Source organism: Pteropus alecto, unplaced genomic scaffold (assembly GCF_000325575.1).
Source record: "Pteropus alecto unplaced genomic scaffold, ASM32557v1 scaffold86, whole genome shotgun sequence".
Classification (NCBI taxonomy): Eukaryota; Metazoa; Chordata; class Mammalia; order Chiroptera; family Pteropodidae; genus Pteropus; species Pteropus alecto.
The window spans coordinates 1,010,360-1,026,992 of NW_006442109.1; the positions used below are offsets into that span (position 1 = coordinate 1,010,360).

At 34.1% G+C, this 16,633-nt stretch overlaps 1 protein-coding gene across 5 annotated transcripts in view; it reads right to left on the reverse strand.

Moving 5' to 3' along the window:
* Positions 1 to 5,191: 5,191 nt before the first annotated feature.
* The window catches only part of ARID4A (AT-rich interaction domain 4A), a 55,970-nt gene continuing 44,528 nt past the window's right edge, over positions 5,192 to 16,633 (reverse strand). For all 5 annotated transcript variants that reach the window (XM_006920138.3, XM_015596021.2, XM_025038816.1 and 2 more), the window contains 5 exons: positions 15,180 to 16,301; positions 14,839 to 14,943; positions 11,225 to 11,431; positions 10,506 to 10,652; positions 5,192 to 6,972 (listed from right to left, as the gene is read on the reverse strand). In XM_006920138.3, coding sequence (XP_006920200.1) covers positions 6,869 to 6,972; positions 10,506 to 10,652; positions 11,225 to 11,431; positions 14,839 to 14,943; positions 15,180 to 16,301 — 1,685 coding nt within the window. In that variant the 3' untranslated portion in view covers positions 5,192 to 6,868. The remainder of the gene's footprint in view (positions 6,973 to 10,505; positions 10,653 to 11,224; positions 11,432 to 14,838; positions 14,944 to 15,179; positions 16,302 to 16,633) is intronic.

Consider the following 16,633-nt stretch of genomic DNA (forward strand, 5'->3'; position numbering starts at 1 on the left):
ATGAATAAAGATGCTATAAAGATCTGTGTGCAGGTTTTTGGGTGGGCATAAGTTTTCAACTCATTTCAATAAATAAACTAAGGATAGTGTTCAATGGATCACATGTAAGAGTATGCTTAGTTTTGCAAGAAACTTAAGACAGCCAAATTGTCTTCTAAAGTGGCTGTACCATTTTTGCACTCATACCAAAAATGAATGAGAATTCCTGTTGTCCCAAGTTATCATCAGCATTTGATATTGTCAGTGTTTTGAATTTTTGAATTCTAATAGGTATGTAGTGGTGCCTCATTGTTTTAATTTGCATTTCCTTGATGACATGATGTGGAACATCTTTTCATATGCTAACTTGTATATCTTGATGAAGTGTCTGTTAAGGTCTTTAGCCCATTTTTAAATTGGGTGGTTTTCTTATTGTTGAATTTTAAGGTTTTTATTTTTTGGTATATTTTGGATAACAGTCTGGTATGGTCTGAATATTTGTTTTCTCTCCCTCTCCCCACCCCCTCAAATTCTTATGTTGAAATCTTAACCCCTAATAATGGTATTAGGAGGGGTATTTGGGGAAATGATTTGTCATAAGGGTGGAGTCCTCGTGATTCAGATTAGTGTTCTTATAAAAGAAGCTCCATAGAGCTTCCTAGCCCCTTCCACGCCAGAATGCCCTCACCCGACCATGCTGGCACTTTGATCTTGGACTTCCTAGCTTCCAGAAGTGTTTGTTTATAAGCCACCCAGTTTATGGTACTTTTTGTTCCAGTAGCCTGAACAGACAGAAACAGGGTCTTTTATTAGATATGTCTCATAAATATTTTCTCCAGTTGATGGCTAGTCTTCTCATTCTCTTGATGAATACTGTATATACGTGCTTATTTGCCATCTATCTTCTTTGGTAAAGTGTATGTTCAAATCTTTAGTCTGTTTTTTTAATTGCATTATTTGTCGTTGTTGTTGTTGTTGTTTACTGTTGAGTTTTGAATGAAGGGTTCTGGCCAAAGAATTCAATCTTCAGTAAGAATGCAACCATTGCCTCTAGGGAGTAGAAGCTTTAAGACAGCACTGATGTAATGGAACAAACACTAGACTTGGAGATTAGAAGAAATGGGCTGGAGTCCTAATTCTGTCATATACTATTCCTTTGACCATTTGGAACCTGTTTTCTAGTGTCTCAAAACAAAATAGCAATGCTTCTTTCATGAGGTTGAGATGGTATGAATGGACTTTGATTCATTGATAGGTTACTCGGTTCTACCAGTTATCTTCCTTTTATTGTGAGACAACTCATTGCGTGTTTTTTTCCCCCAATTATGAAATATGTCAAACATAGTATTGAGAATAATGTGATCAATGCCCAGTTTACCAAATCCTAGCATTGCCATATTTGCCTTACATTATTCTGGAGGAGGGAACAGATGCCCCTGTACGCCTTCCTCAACCCCATTCCTCTCCTCCAGGAATGAATTTGGTGCCAGTCCAGAATTTGGTGTTCCTCATCCACGCTCATGTTTTTATACTTATGGATACATAAACAAAACCAATGTATTATATTGTTTTGCATTTTCAACTTTTATAGAAATGTACTTATCACTTGTCAACTTGCTCTTTTCACTTGTTTATCCGCGTTGATATATATTTAGCTCTAGTCCATTTTTAACTGCTCTGTAGCACTGCAGTTATTAAGCCACAAATTGTTTATTTATTCTTCTACTGATGGGCATATAAAATTTTTTTTTGGTCTATATAAAACCATGCTGCAAGTAATAGTCTAATATAAGACTTTTTGAACATATACAGTAGATTTCCTCTGGGGTATATGGAACTGTTGGGTTAAAGGGGATGTTCACATTCATCTTTACTAGGTATCGTCAAATCCAAAATAGATGTATTAATTTACACTTGCACTAGCAGTGCATGAATAAATGAGATATATTAATTTACACTTGCACTAGCATTGTATGAGTAAATGAGTTCCCATTTCTTTACATATTTTCCAACATCTGAGGTTGCTACATTAAAAATCTGTGTGACATCATTAAGAAAATACAAATTAAAAGCACCTTTGAAATACCACTATGCACCTATTAGAATGGCTAAAGAAAAAATAACCAACTGACAATATCTAGTGCTGACAAGGATGTAGTACAATTGGAATTACTGTGTATTAATGGTGGGGGTGCAAAATGGTACAGTCATACAATCCAGCAACCTTTCTCCTAGGTGTTTACCCGAGAGAAATGAAAACATATCCACGCAAAAACCTTTATGTGAATATTTATAGTGGCTTTATTCATAATTATTAAATGTCTAATAAAGAAGTTTTGAATTTAATACAGTCAGATTAATTTAGGTTTTTATTTGAAAGCAGGTTTGGATAGGGTCAAAGAGAATTCGAGAGCAGTTAGCATTTAGTGGGAAAAGTGCCCATCAAAGGAACACCACCAGTTAAATCTGAGTGGATTCACAACGCTTTTGTCAAAGCTTAGCTATTATAAGACCAGTCTTGGAGATCATGACTACATCAAGGAAGTGGTTAATTCTACAAATCACTTATGGGACTGCCCAGGCACATTCGTACTTGGAAACCAAGAGAAACATCGGCAGTTTGTCATCCTTCATCAGAGAGCAAGAAAAAGGTCCTCTGGAGGATAATAAATATGCCAGAAAAGAATATAATAGAAAAGAAACTAGTTGTAGGGTTTACAGACAAAATATAGGATGCCCAGTTAAATTTGAATTTCACATAAATACATTTTACATGGGACATACTTATACTAAAAAAATTGTTGGTTATCTGAAATTCAAATTTAACTGGGTCTTATATTTTTATTTGCTAAATCTGGCAAGCCTAAACTGGTGACACTCTTGAATCAGACTGTCTTGTTAAATGTAACTTATCCTTGAGAAGAAATCAAATTACATGTACAGAATAATAATTTATTATATTTATGTGGAAGTTCCTTAAGCTTTTCACAATAGAACTTTTCAAAATGAATTTCGCATGATACACATTACAAAATGAATATAGCTTCTTAAGTTAACCACAAATTCCCAAAAAGGTTTTTTGCGTCACTCAACAAGAAAAGCATCATTTGATTTTGTAATAAACTGTAAAAGACTGAAAAACATTTGTACTCTGAAAACACTAAACACGTATTTGTTAAAAATTCTTCACTAGCGCAAACTCCATGAGTCTGTCAGCCCTCACTAATGATGAATGCCATCGCATATTCTTCCTGTAATGAGATAAAAATCTGTGTGTAACCACATGAAAGTAATAGAAGCAGGAAGAAGAAACAGGGAGAGAAGGAAAAATAACTCAGTTTAAGAATAGTTTAAGTTGGGGATTAAACTGTTAAACATGTCTACTTTACATTTTTCAAATGATATTTTAACATTATCCCTTTTTGAAAAGAACCCTGAAGACACCTTTTAAATGTCTGGCTTTGTACATAAGAATCACCTGCAAAAAACAGAAATAGCAATTCAAAAGCAATTTTTCTCAACTTAAGTAAATGTAGTTTCTAACCATCTTTACTGTGTATTAGATGCTAGACCAGGCACTTTGTGGGATACAACTGTGACTAAGGAGTACATAAGGAACTAAACATCTAATAGGGTAGAAAGAAACATGCGTAAGTAAACATAATACAAGGTGAGTTGTCAAGGAAAATAACACAGATTGAAAATGCTTCCAGAGCATAAAAGAGGATGATATTCTGGTGGCGGTGAGAAGTCAGCAAAAGCTTCATGGAAAAGTAGCTGCTGAGATAGCTCTGGACAAGGAAGGATGAAAGTCATCAAGGGGACAGGAGTAAAAAGCAGAGGTGGGCAGCTGCAAGGTTTGGGCAACACCTGAATAGCTCTGCTTGACCTGGCTCCTCCCTCATGTCTATTCTTGTCCTGACTTATTCCACCAATTTCTCTTCCCGCATATGCTTAGAGCACTTTACTCTCCATGATCTCTCTTCTCCCATTTGCCTAGCCCATTCATGATCATGACTGGGCTCAGTTTTTACTGTTGCTTTCTCAGACCACCTTTGCCTTTAAAACATGTGTCTGTATTGTTATCTCATGGCACACCAAAACTTCATATGCTTCACGCCTGCAGTTTAGAATTACATGGGTTAACTGTTTAACATCTAACTCATTAGATTATATATTTCATGAATATAGGGACTTTTTCTGTCTTGTTCACTGTTGGGGCTCCTGGGCCTTAGCACAGTGCCTGGCTCAAAGAAGATAATAAATGGTTAATGAATGAATTCTGGTAATAGTTTTTATGTATGGTTGAATATAGACTCAACTGCTTTCACAATGTTTATAGCTGTGTTAAATTACAGGGCTTATAATAAAGGTATATAAGCAAATTAGCTAATTCACATAGATTTCCATAAATTAAAGCAATTTCATAGAAGCCATGTATGTACTAAGTACAAACATCTCCCTTAGTGAAAGACTAGAAAGCTAGACATTTAACACAAACAACAAATAATAAAAGTACACAATGGAATACTAAAATAGAAATCTCCATAATCTTCAAATAACTGGATTTTAACAGATAGCACCTTCCATTTTAGATATTAAAGAGTGTCTTTATACTTTTACTTTTTTAGTCATATGCAAGACCTATCTATTCAAAGTTTAGCTAAATTCAAAATATGCCTACTATGTGAATTTAATACCTAACTTTCATAATCTTTTCCAGGCCATGAATAAAGGATTTTAACAGTGTCCATATACTCATTCAATGAATATGTAATCTTGCTCTCTGTAGTAAGGTCCCAATACTTCATTACCAGATTTATATCAATTAAAAGGGACAATATTCCAGCTGATAAACTAGTTATCTCAGATTTATTGAATTGGTACTGAAGGAAATCATTAAAATAGCTAATATATGAATGTAAGTCTGCTTCTTCCAACTGCATTTGAATGACACTTTTCATTTTTATAATGATCAGAAATATTTTATTGTAAAGACCGAAGAATATATTGAATATGCTTTGTTTCGTGAAGTCTGATTTTCCAACTGTAAGTTACTGGCACTTAGGAAAAAAAACAATCACTTAAAAGAAAACTAAATATATAAAGCCTATGTTTAAAACATGGCCTTTATTAATACTGCCCACTGAGCTCCATTTTTTACTTTACATTGAAATACTTCTGCTTTGCAAAGAAAAGACAGAAAAGTGCATTTTACAAGAGTACTTTTTTGTTTTTAATTCTCTGTGAAAATGGAAGGAATCTGAATCACAAGTTCACAATGTTGTAAAATGAAATTAAGAAACAATGATTTCAGAAATGCTATGCCATCACTAGTGTTTGGCTCTGACTTTGTTCTTATAAATCAGATCCTGATATACAGTCTAGAGCATCTAGGTTATTACTCTACAGCATATTATAAACACAGAAAAAGAGGTTTAAAAAAAACCCCTTTCAATGTACAAACATGAATTTAAAAACTGATTTTAAAAAATCACTTTTTTACATAATGTATATGGCAAAACTGCTTTAAATACATGATTTTGGAAGACCTATTTACAAAATGTATCAGTCTGTGGAACAATTCACAGACATAGCATACATAGTTGCTTTACTTAGTTGTTGCATCTCAACTTTGGGAGATATAAATTTATTCGGCAGTATAGCAAACATAAAAACTGTGACAAAGTATCTTAAGGGCAACCAAAAATTTGATCCTCAAAACAGTTTAAATACTAGGACTGCCAAAGTTTTTAAAGGAGGACATACTTTAATGATCCAGATGCCCATTTATAGTTCTGTTCTATACTGTTTGAAGGACTGAGACAGACTCCCTTCAATACAGGCAAAGCTGCTGGATGCAACCTCCTGTAAAAGGGACAGCTGAGCTGAGAGCTATTGTCATCCAAAGAGTGAATTAACCTAGAATTTTCTTTTTTTCAATTTTATTAATATTTTAAAAAATACATAAAAATACAACATCCAATGTCTGAATAAATATATTTAACAAGTTGCAAGATAATACCTTATTTTACACAAAATTTTCAGCTTTAGAAATCTTGTTAAATAACTTCATTGTTGTTATATATTTCATTTTTGTCTTTTTGTAACAAAATAAAAACTCTGAAATTACATAGAAAAAAGACAAAATACTTTTGTCAAGGGATAAGATAGTCCACTGAAAACTTATTCACAATTCCACTGTAAACATTAATAAACATTAAAATATTTGCATAATTGTGTGCTCAAAAATCCTATAAAAAGTGGAAGACTTATTACAACTGTAGTTTTCAGTCAACTACACTTCCTTTCACAATTTATTTTGTCCCATTTACACCTTTAAACCTGGGCACACTGCTGAACATATACTTTGGCAGTTCTAAATAGCAAGTGCTTCCACAAAAATAAAAAATAAAAACAACAATAAAAAAAAAAACACAACATAAACCCCCAACTCACCAAGTGTTCAAATACATCTTAGTGAAAGTGCAGCAGTAACTATTCAGCTGGATACTATTTTGATGTTTATCATGTGCACTTGCTTGTCTATGATTTCTATAACGCCTGAAAGCTTTATCATACAAATTCAAATCTGCTAAGTGCCCTTTTCTATCTTCACAAAAAATGAAAAAAAATTGAGGAAAAATTATGACAAATATGGCAGGCTGCCTAACCTTCAATTATTAATCGGCTTTTTTTTTTTTTTTTTTTTTTTTCTTCCAACAGAAAAAAAGAAAAGAGAAGGAAATAGATACAATCCAGCCTGGAAGAGTAGACAGGATATACTTAGCAATGTCAAACCAGTTGAGTGCTTTCTGTGGTTGTATTTCAGGGTTTTTGGATATATGTCCATGGCAGCAAACTGCTGGCAAGGTAGAGAAAATGTATATCACCTGCATTCTACAGCAAGTACATTTTGTGGGGGAGATGATGATGAGGGACTCATTCCAGTGTCTGACGAAGCAGATGACATGGAGGCTCCTGCATGAGACACTGCAGAATCAAAACAATTACATTAGACTCAAAAACTATCAAAGATTCCCAGCCACTGGCAAGTTAGAAATACATTTCTTATCATTATTCACTTAATTATAGTCTTCTTAAATGGTGTATGAAAAAATAACAAACTGTCAGCAAAAAATTTGGTTGGCTCAACTTAGTAGAATCAGTCTCTGACGAGTAAAGTTCAAAAAACTCAGTTCGAAAAGATACCATAAAATGTAAAGACTAAAAAGATATAAACTCTTAAACCCCTACCTGAAATATCCCTGGAAGGAACTCGCCCCAAATCAGTAACAAGATCAATCAGAAATAAATTCTCACTATAACAAATTCCTATTTTACCTCTGTAAGAGAATTCACCTATCCCAGAAAATTTCTTATAACCAGCTTGGCCTTCTATCTTTATCCTGCCCTGGTACACTTGAGGGATACAACATTCCCATTAGCAACAGTAGTTATCTAGGTCAAGTGTCAGAATCATGGGGATCAGGATGGAAGTGTGGGTGAGTGATTAGAAAAAAGTCCTCAAATGACTTTAACGTAACTCTCCAGGAGGACATAACATGGATTAAGGATCACTGCCTTAAGAATTAGGTACTTTGCCATTTTTTTACTTTTACTTTTATCTTCACTTTCTTTGCAAAGCTCTCCTGTTTCCTGCCAATCTTAGCCCAATTTTAAAGTTTTTTAAATTCCTATTTTAAAGTTTTAATTTTAAGTGTATCTCTTTCAGTGTGTGTGTCCTACCAATATGGCATATAACTCATTACTACAATTCTAACGGTCTCACGTTAATAACTCACTTCACACTACAAAAAACTAAGAGAACAAAAAAGGAAAGAGTATAATAAGAAACTTTTTAGTTGTCTGAAACATATCACCTTTAGGAAACTCAAAGCTCTTGAGGGTTCTATGAAGATGTTTCAATTTGTTAATTTGCTCTTCTTTTAGTGTTTAAAAGTTCTGTGAAGACTTCCTGCTATTTACAGTATTTAAAGGACAAACATGGAAATCATATCCCTTTTATCCCAAACATGTCCCTTTCTATTTGCTCCATTAGATTTCTAGGAATTAAAAACTGTTGGACAGAGAGTAGAATGATTCAAGACCACATAGGACAAAGGTCATTCTATCAGTAACTCATCTTCTGCCATACGCAAAAAAAACTTCTCAGTATAGGCGAGCCTATCACATAATTTACTTTTTTTTTTTTTTTTTTTTAAAGAAAGAGCCCTCTCGGGGTCCTCCCCACCTATTCCTATTCCTGGAATAGCTGCTTTCTAAGGCTGCTATGCAATGGTCATTCCAGAGCTTCCATTCACCATCACCTTGAGATTTTCCAGTTTTCCTACGTTGGATTCCTTGTTTGCTGGATGGATCTCATGTTGTCTTCTTAGCTTAGCTTCTATTTTCTAGTGCCACCATTAAGAAATCTGACATGAGAAATCTAATGCTGTTCTGAGATTCATTTTTTTTTTGTATGTACCTTTATATGGTAAACTTTTAGAATCTCTTTATCCATAGGTTCTGAAATTTTATAATGTGCTTTCATGTAATATTTATAGAGGTCACAGTCCTTTCAATCCCATATCCTTCAGTTCTGGAAACTTTTCTTACAATATTACTTTAATAACAACTTCCTCCTATGTTTATGCAGTACTTTTTCCAGAAATCCTATGATTCAGAAATTGATTCTCCTGTCCAAATCCTATACTTCTCATTCTTCTCTCCTATTGTCTTTTGACCTACTGAGATTTCTTTAGCTTTGCTGTCTATCTCTTCTATTACCTTTTTTATTCCCGCTATCTCATTTTGAATTTTAAGAGATCCATCTTGTTCTCTGAATTTTATTAATATTACCATATTCTTGTTTCAAGAATGTAATATCTTTCCCGTATCATTGAATGTTAATTATAGTTTTGTGTTTTTATATGATACACATTGTTTTTTCCAAGTTCTTTTTTATTCTCATTTTCTACTTTGGTTTGTCTTTCTGTAGAGGCTCTTCTATCTGGTCTTATGGATTCCGTATTTAAAAGAGGGACATTAAAAAGTGAACTGGGAGCTGTGCATGAGTATGCAAGGCTTTTCAATGATGGGCACTGCACATGTAGTAATTAGCAAGGATCTTTCTTTTTGGTTCAGGAACCTCCAAATGTTGGTAACTATGTCAGATCATTTCTCTTGCGTTGTCCAGTTTCTTCAGAGGAATCCTTCAATCTCCTCCCAGGAATGAGCATAAGCTTGGTTCCCAAGCCAAGCAGGGAGCCAAGAGGATAAGATCTTTGGTTTGAAAAAGCATAGGAGTCTCACCATTCAGTATTGCAAACTTTTGCTCAAGCTCATTATTTTTGGTTTAGCATTTAACCCTCACATTCAGCTATCACTGGTATCCCTGAGTCTATAAGCCTGTTGAGTCCTCTCACCTTCCAATAAGTTAATTTCCTATTTTCTGATAGAGTCGTGGGAAAGGTAATTCATTATATAAAGTAGGGAAAAAAGATCCAATTTCTCCTTCCATTTTCAACCAACCTCCATTTTCCAACCTTACCCTACAACCCTGCCTTCAGGAGCTTTTCTAGGGTAATGTGGTATGAACTGGCTTGCTTCTTGTTTTGTCCCACTGTAAGAATAAACAAGCTTAGCTTTTAGCATTCTTTTATCTGCTAAGACAGTTACAGTAGTTTATCTGCTTCTTAGCTTCTAAAAGATATATTGTTGATATTTTTGTGTGCCATAGTCTGCTGTCTCATTCTCTTGTCCTTGTGGGTATAAAGGCTTTTGATTTTTTTTAATGCTATTTTAGTGGGGTTTGAGGATAGAGTTGATATGAACATGTCAATGTTAAACTAGACATCAATCCTACATATTTTTAAGGTCTACTCTCTACATATTTTTAAGATACTACTCTCTCTCCATGATTACTCCAAAGTAATCTCCCCTTTTACAAACTCCTATACTTGTTAATAGCACTCTTGGGGCCCTGATCACATGCTATCCCTCTAGCCATTAACAAATTTGAGATCAAGGTCTGTATCTCATTCATCTCTGTACTTCCACCACCTAGAAGAGGTCCTGGCACATTGTACATGCGCATTAATGTTGTTCAGCTGAACTATCTGACACAGTAATTGCTTAGGAAATGACTTATGATCCCAACAAGATAATCTCCTTGATAATAAGCCATTTGCCTATTCATTTTAGTGACCCTCATAACAAATATAGTGCCTGTTAACAGGCAGCCAATAAATGTTTCTTGAGCAGAGTGAATTTCAGAGAGAGTAAGCTCTTCTTGAGAACCCACCACATTCGGTAAAATCACACATTTTGTAGAACAGTTCATAGAGCCTTTCAAGAATCTCATTAATTTAGTTATTGACTCCAGCAACAGCAACAAAGAATACTAGAAATCTAAAAACAACAATTAATAAATGCTTACTATATTCGAGGAGTGACAAACATAAATCTTCTAAAATGATAGGATATTTGAAAAATAGAGGGAAGAAAACTTATAATCAAAGTACCTTCTCTGTCTTTCTTTTTTAATCTTTTTCTCCTCCTGTCAATGGTTGCAACTTCTGACTTCAAAGACATGTAATATTTTCTGATTTCCTGCAGTTTTTCTTGGAGAAAAGAGATTCTCTCTGTGCTGTTCATATTATCTAATTCATCTTAAAGGAAAAAAGTAAATTAGGATTTTTAAATAATTCTAATAGAAAAAAATATGGCAGCTCTATTAAAAGTCCATAAATCATCAAAACCTTTCGTTTATTAAAATCTACCATATTAAGCCAAATAAAGCTCTATAAACAAGGAAGACATTAAATTCCCAAATTTTCTATATTAAACATTATTGATGTATTATTTAAATGATTAAAAAAAATTATCAGTACACAGAAACTCTGATCTATAATTATAGTATTTATCCAAATAGTTTCTTTGTATTGATCATTTCCTTATTTATTAGTTATTGTCAATTGTCAATACCAGAAAGGGTATTTCAGTTTCATCAGTTATATAAATCATACATATCTTATAACTAGAGACCTTCCTCCACTCAATATTTATGAAGTTAGTATTATGAAAAGATGTGGATTTGTATTTAAGATAACAAATGGTGATTACTGACAAGACAATACTTGGAAATCTAAATAAATGAATTTGCTAGTCACTATTTCTTATTTTGACATTTTAAGGTATATATCTTTACAATATACATTCAAGTTTTCTATAAGCTTCTTACTGAGTTGAAAGCTCCACTTATATGTCCTAGGAGATGAATTCGGATGTTTTTCTCTGTGTTTATCTTTTTCTCCATCTTTGATGTGAGGGGATATTCTTGCAGGAGATCGCGCAAGCTTCTGCGGCTTAGATGCACTAAGATGCTTTACTGGGGTACATTTACTTGAATTGTCCAGGACAGGAAGATCTTCACTATCACTGCTTTGTCCTGTAATAAGAAAAAATTGACTCAGACCATAAATGATCAAAATCACAAGTATTGAAATGCAACAGACCCAGCAATTATACTTTTTGGTATCCTACAGAAATAAGTGCACATATGCACAGTACAAAAAATGGAAATCTAAATGCCCACAAGTAGTAAAATGGTTAAAAATTATTGAATACTATTGAATACTTTGCTAAAGTTGTTAAAAAGAACGAGATAGGGTTCATATGAACAAAAATGGTAAACTATCCAATATAGTTAAATGAAAATGCAGTTATAAAACCATATGGATAGTACTGCCCTATTTATGTTTAAAACAAAACATAAAAACTACCCAAAAGAGGACTAACCAAAACTATATATATGCAAAAGCACGAAAAAGATCTTGATGTCTACACATCCTTTATATAATACATGAACAGATATTTGTTTGCAGCTCTACATCCCTCCTCACTAAATTTGTACTTAGAGATGCTATTGGTTTTCACTTAATAATAAATCAGAATTCTCTCCCAATTTTGTTTTTCAAACTCTCTACCCTACTGACTGTCAAAAGCTAACCTTGATTTCTACTGAAAAGGCAAAGTTGAGGGTTATACACCCAGCCCCCTCCCCTACCTGTATCTGTCTATATTGCCCTTTTTTCGGCCTCAAAAAGAGACCGTTTCTGGGCAAACTAATCTCTTCAGCTATACTCTTAAAACCATCTATTCCCAGCTCCTCTGAAATTCCTAATGTCAGTAACCATCTTCTTTTATCATCAACTTCTTTTCCAGAGTCTACCGACATGTTTAGATGCTTCCCACCCCTAGAGAGAGACAGAGGGATAGAGAGGAAAACTTTCCCCTTTAGGTGGCATCTCCTTTCTTCCATATAAGGTCAAATTTCTTGAAAGAAATTCTTTGTTATCCTGATTTCCATACCTTCCAATCACATCCCTGTACTCTTGTTAGGGTCCCAAACACTTATAATCACCAAATTCAAAGAATATATTTTAATCCTATTGAATATTCTATAGCATTTGAAACTACTTATTCAAACCCACTAGTGTTTACTGGTTTTTACTTATCTCTGATCAGTTTATGCTCTAGTCTTCCTGGCCCATATAAAGGGATACCCCACATACTTCTCCTTTTGGTCCTTTTTCTTTTCATTTTACAACATTCCCACAGCAATCTCATTGTTTTGCAATCCTTTGACAGTTGTCTTCTAAAAACAGACTTTTTTTCTAAGTGCTAGGCCCCAATTTTCCTAATACTGAGTATTTCTAACTCCACATTCCCTAAATTAATCTTCCAACAACCTGCTGCTACTCCTGTATTCCCTAAATTAATCTTCCAACAACCTGCTGCTACTCCTGTATTCCATGTCAGTTAACCAGTTCCTCATATCTGAGTCCTAGTGATTTTACTTTCCAAGTCTCTTTAATTCATTCCTTCTTTCACTTCCTTAGTTAAGCTAAAGATTCTTATTAAAAAGTAAAATTGATCCATCTTCTTTCTTCCTTTTTAATCTTTTTAACTTTTTATTTAAGACAATCTTCAAACTTACAAAAAAGTTATAAACAGTTACCAAAAAATGCATTTCTTAGCCATTTGAATGTAAGTTGCCCTACCATACTTGAGCACTTCAGTGTTTCTTATAAATAAGAAATTGTTGTATTAGTTATCTACAAATTAGTCCAAATGTAGTTTAAAACTACAAATGTTTAATATCTCACATGGTTTCTGAGGGTCAGAATCTGGGAGCAGCTTGGCTGTGTGGTCTGGCTCAGGAGATCTTGTAAGGTTGCAGGCAAGCTTTTACCTGAAGTTGTGGCCTCTGATGGCTTGACTGGAGCTGAAGGATATTCTTCTAAGGTGGCTTACTCACATGGCTGATGGCAGGAGGCCTCAGTTTCTTGCTAGCTGTTGGCAGCATATGCTCAGTTCCTCACCAGATGAGCCTCTTCATAGACTGCTTGAGTGTCCTCATGACATGGCAGCTAACTTCTCTCAGAGCAAGTGATCCAAGGGAGAGCAAGGAGGAATTTGCGGTGCCTTTTATGACTTATTCTCCCAAGTCGTATTCTATCACTTCCATTTTGTGAGAAGTGAGTCACTAAATTCAGCCCGCATTCAAGGGGAGGGAATTAGGCTTTGCCTCTTGAAGGGAAGAGTATCAACAAATTTGTGGATGTTTTTAAAACCACCACACTCCTACAGAACCGTAATATAACCATCAAAATTAGGAAATTAACATAAATATATTACTATCATCTAATACTCAGATCCCATACAAGTTTTTCTACTTGACCCAACAACGTCCTTTTAGAGCAATAGGATCCAGGTGAGAATTATATACTGCATTTAGTTGTCACATCTCATAAGTCTCCTTCAATCTGGAACTGTTCTTCTTTCTTTGATTTCCATGACTTTGACACGTTTTAAAATTAATTTCAAGTCAGTTATTTTATAGAATACCCTTCAGTTTGAATTTATTGATGGTTTCTCACGATTACATTCAGGTTATGCATCTTTGAGAGTAAATTATAGATGTGCTATGTTCTTCTTGTTGCATCCTGTCAGGTGGTACATGATTTCAGTTTGTCCCATTATTGGTGGTATCCACTTTGACTATTTGACTAAGGTGGTATCTGCCAGGCTTATCCACTATAAAGTTACTCATTTTCCCTGTATAATTCCTGCTACATTTCTAGTCTCATTTCCCATCACTCTTTCTCTATACTCTAGACCTGTATTGTCCAGCCACTAGCCACATGTGGCTAGTGAAAACCTGAAATGCCTTTTACCTATTATAAATGTTATGCTCCTTCTTTGGCACATGTATCTATTATAACCTAGAATTTCCCTTTCAGACTTGTATGAGGCAGGTTTTGAAGGTAAAACTTTAAGTTGTCAAAATCGACCATGTTTATTTCTACTTTATTTTGTGACTTAATCTTATTCCTTATTGTACATAAATCTCTTTTTCATGTAATCTATTCATTTTGATTTACTAATTTCCTTCTTTTTTTTTTTCAATAAGAACTTTGTTTCCCCATGTTTTAAAATTACTATACAATTTAGAAATTGGCTTTTCTAAAGGAAAACATTCCATTCAGAAATGTAATTTAATCTGCCTTTACCACCACAGCAAATGTTATTTTCTTTTTATTCAAGTTACCCAAATATGTCTCTCTAATATTACTACTTTATATAAGAAATACAAAGGAAATAAGCATAAAGAATCACAGCTATCCCAGCTCTCAATAAAACTGACAAGCACCTCAGATTAAAGATTAATGGAAAAGGCTATTTTCAGAACATAATAAACCAAATTTATTTTAAAACTGACACAAATGATCAAGCCAACAAACTGCTGAAAATACTAACACTGTACTAAACCCAGCATTGAAAAATACCAACCTGTTCCATTCTTTTCATTTTTGGCTACAGCACTTGTTCGCTTTGGGGTACGCTTTTGCTTTTTTGCCAATAAGCCGCTATTTCCATCACTTGACCTTTTCTGACCTGAAATAAGGGGAAAAAGAATTAGCAAAAAGTCAGGTGCAAGTATATTTACTCACCTTTCTACTCTACGTGGATTTGTACACATTCAGTTTAAAAAAGGGTGGGGGAAAAGGAAACAGAGGAAGTGAGGAAGGAAGGCAGGCAAGTACTTTATAGATCAAGAGTTCCTAAGACTCTTAATTTACTAATTTGGGGTTTTAATATAAAGCTAATTTTTCTCGCTACAAAGTCCTTACCCTTCTCTCTGCTCTCTCTTTCTTGAACAATTATACTACAGGTACCAGAGGCAATGCTGGCTTCAAACCCGTTTGCTGATTCCCTCTCACAGAGACCTTCTTGAGATTCTTCAGCAATACTATCAACTTCAATGGTTATGTCACTCTCACTTTTTATACTTCGAGACTCATCTTGACTAAGAGTAAGTGGTGAAGCTACTGAAAAGTTATGCTGCACTACAGAAGGTAGGGCAGGTGGAATAGAAACAAGAGAGTTAGACTCAGAGCTTTCAACCACTACATCCTCAATACTGGTCTTGTCCTTTTCATCCAAATCATCCAAATCGACTTCATGGCAAACTAAGGTTTCAGGCCCAATCAGAGGCATTGCATCCTCTTCTTCTTTTAGTGGAGTATTTACAGTTTCTTCAGCTGGACTCTCAAATTTTTCACTAGTCAATTCTTGAATGCATTGCTTTGATTCTGCTATTAATGATGGCATTCCTTCATTTTCTATTTCAAAGTGTTGTTCGAAATTTAAGTTTTTCATTCCCTCAGATGCAAGACAATCACTCGTCCTTTCTTGAGATATGCTATTTGTCATTTCCATTCCATTCTCAATTCTTATTTTTTTCTCTGGTGATGACTGTCCCAGTATTTTCCGTTTCAACTTTTTTTCTTTTGCACATTGGTCAATGTCATCTTCAGTAGTAGAAGAAAAGTTTTTACTGTCTAATGAAGAAAATTCCATATGAGGTTCACTTCCTGCTTCATCTTGGCTAAATGATGACATTTTTATAATTTCTAGAGAAAGATCTTTTGTTTTGCTTCGTCTTCCTTTTCCTTTAGGGGATTTTTCTGCCTCTTTCTTAACTTCTTCTACTTGTTCCACTTTATTTCCAAAAATCTGTATTATTTCTTCATTCTCTCCAACATCTAACTTTGAGTTTTCTAAAGACTGCATTTGAGTTCTATCATTTTCCTTTAAGATATGTGCAGCAATCTTTGGATTTTCTTCATCTAATTTATCATCATTTAAATTTTCATTTTTTTCTAGTTCTTCTTTACTATCAGGAGAAAGTTCTTCATTCATTAAATTCTTTTCTAAAAGGTCTTCTGTTTCACTATCAGATGAACAAGAGTCTACAAAAGGAAATGTTATATTAGAAAGGTTTCTATCTTGATTATCAAAGTAATTTTATAATAAAGAATTCTACCAAAGACAAATAACATTCTTGATTATGTACCTCAAAATACCTCCATATAGAAATTTCTGATTAAAATAAATCATATATTTGTGCCAAAATGTGTGTGTGTGGAGGGACGGGAAAGGATATCAAATAAATTCCATGTAAAAATACATTACACAGAAAACATTACTATCTTAATTCTGTAAAAGAACTATTTTGCAATTTTCACGAGTATCATATTTAGGCTATGATAATCCTAAGGTAACTCAAAGGACTAACACTGAG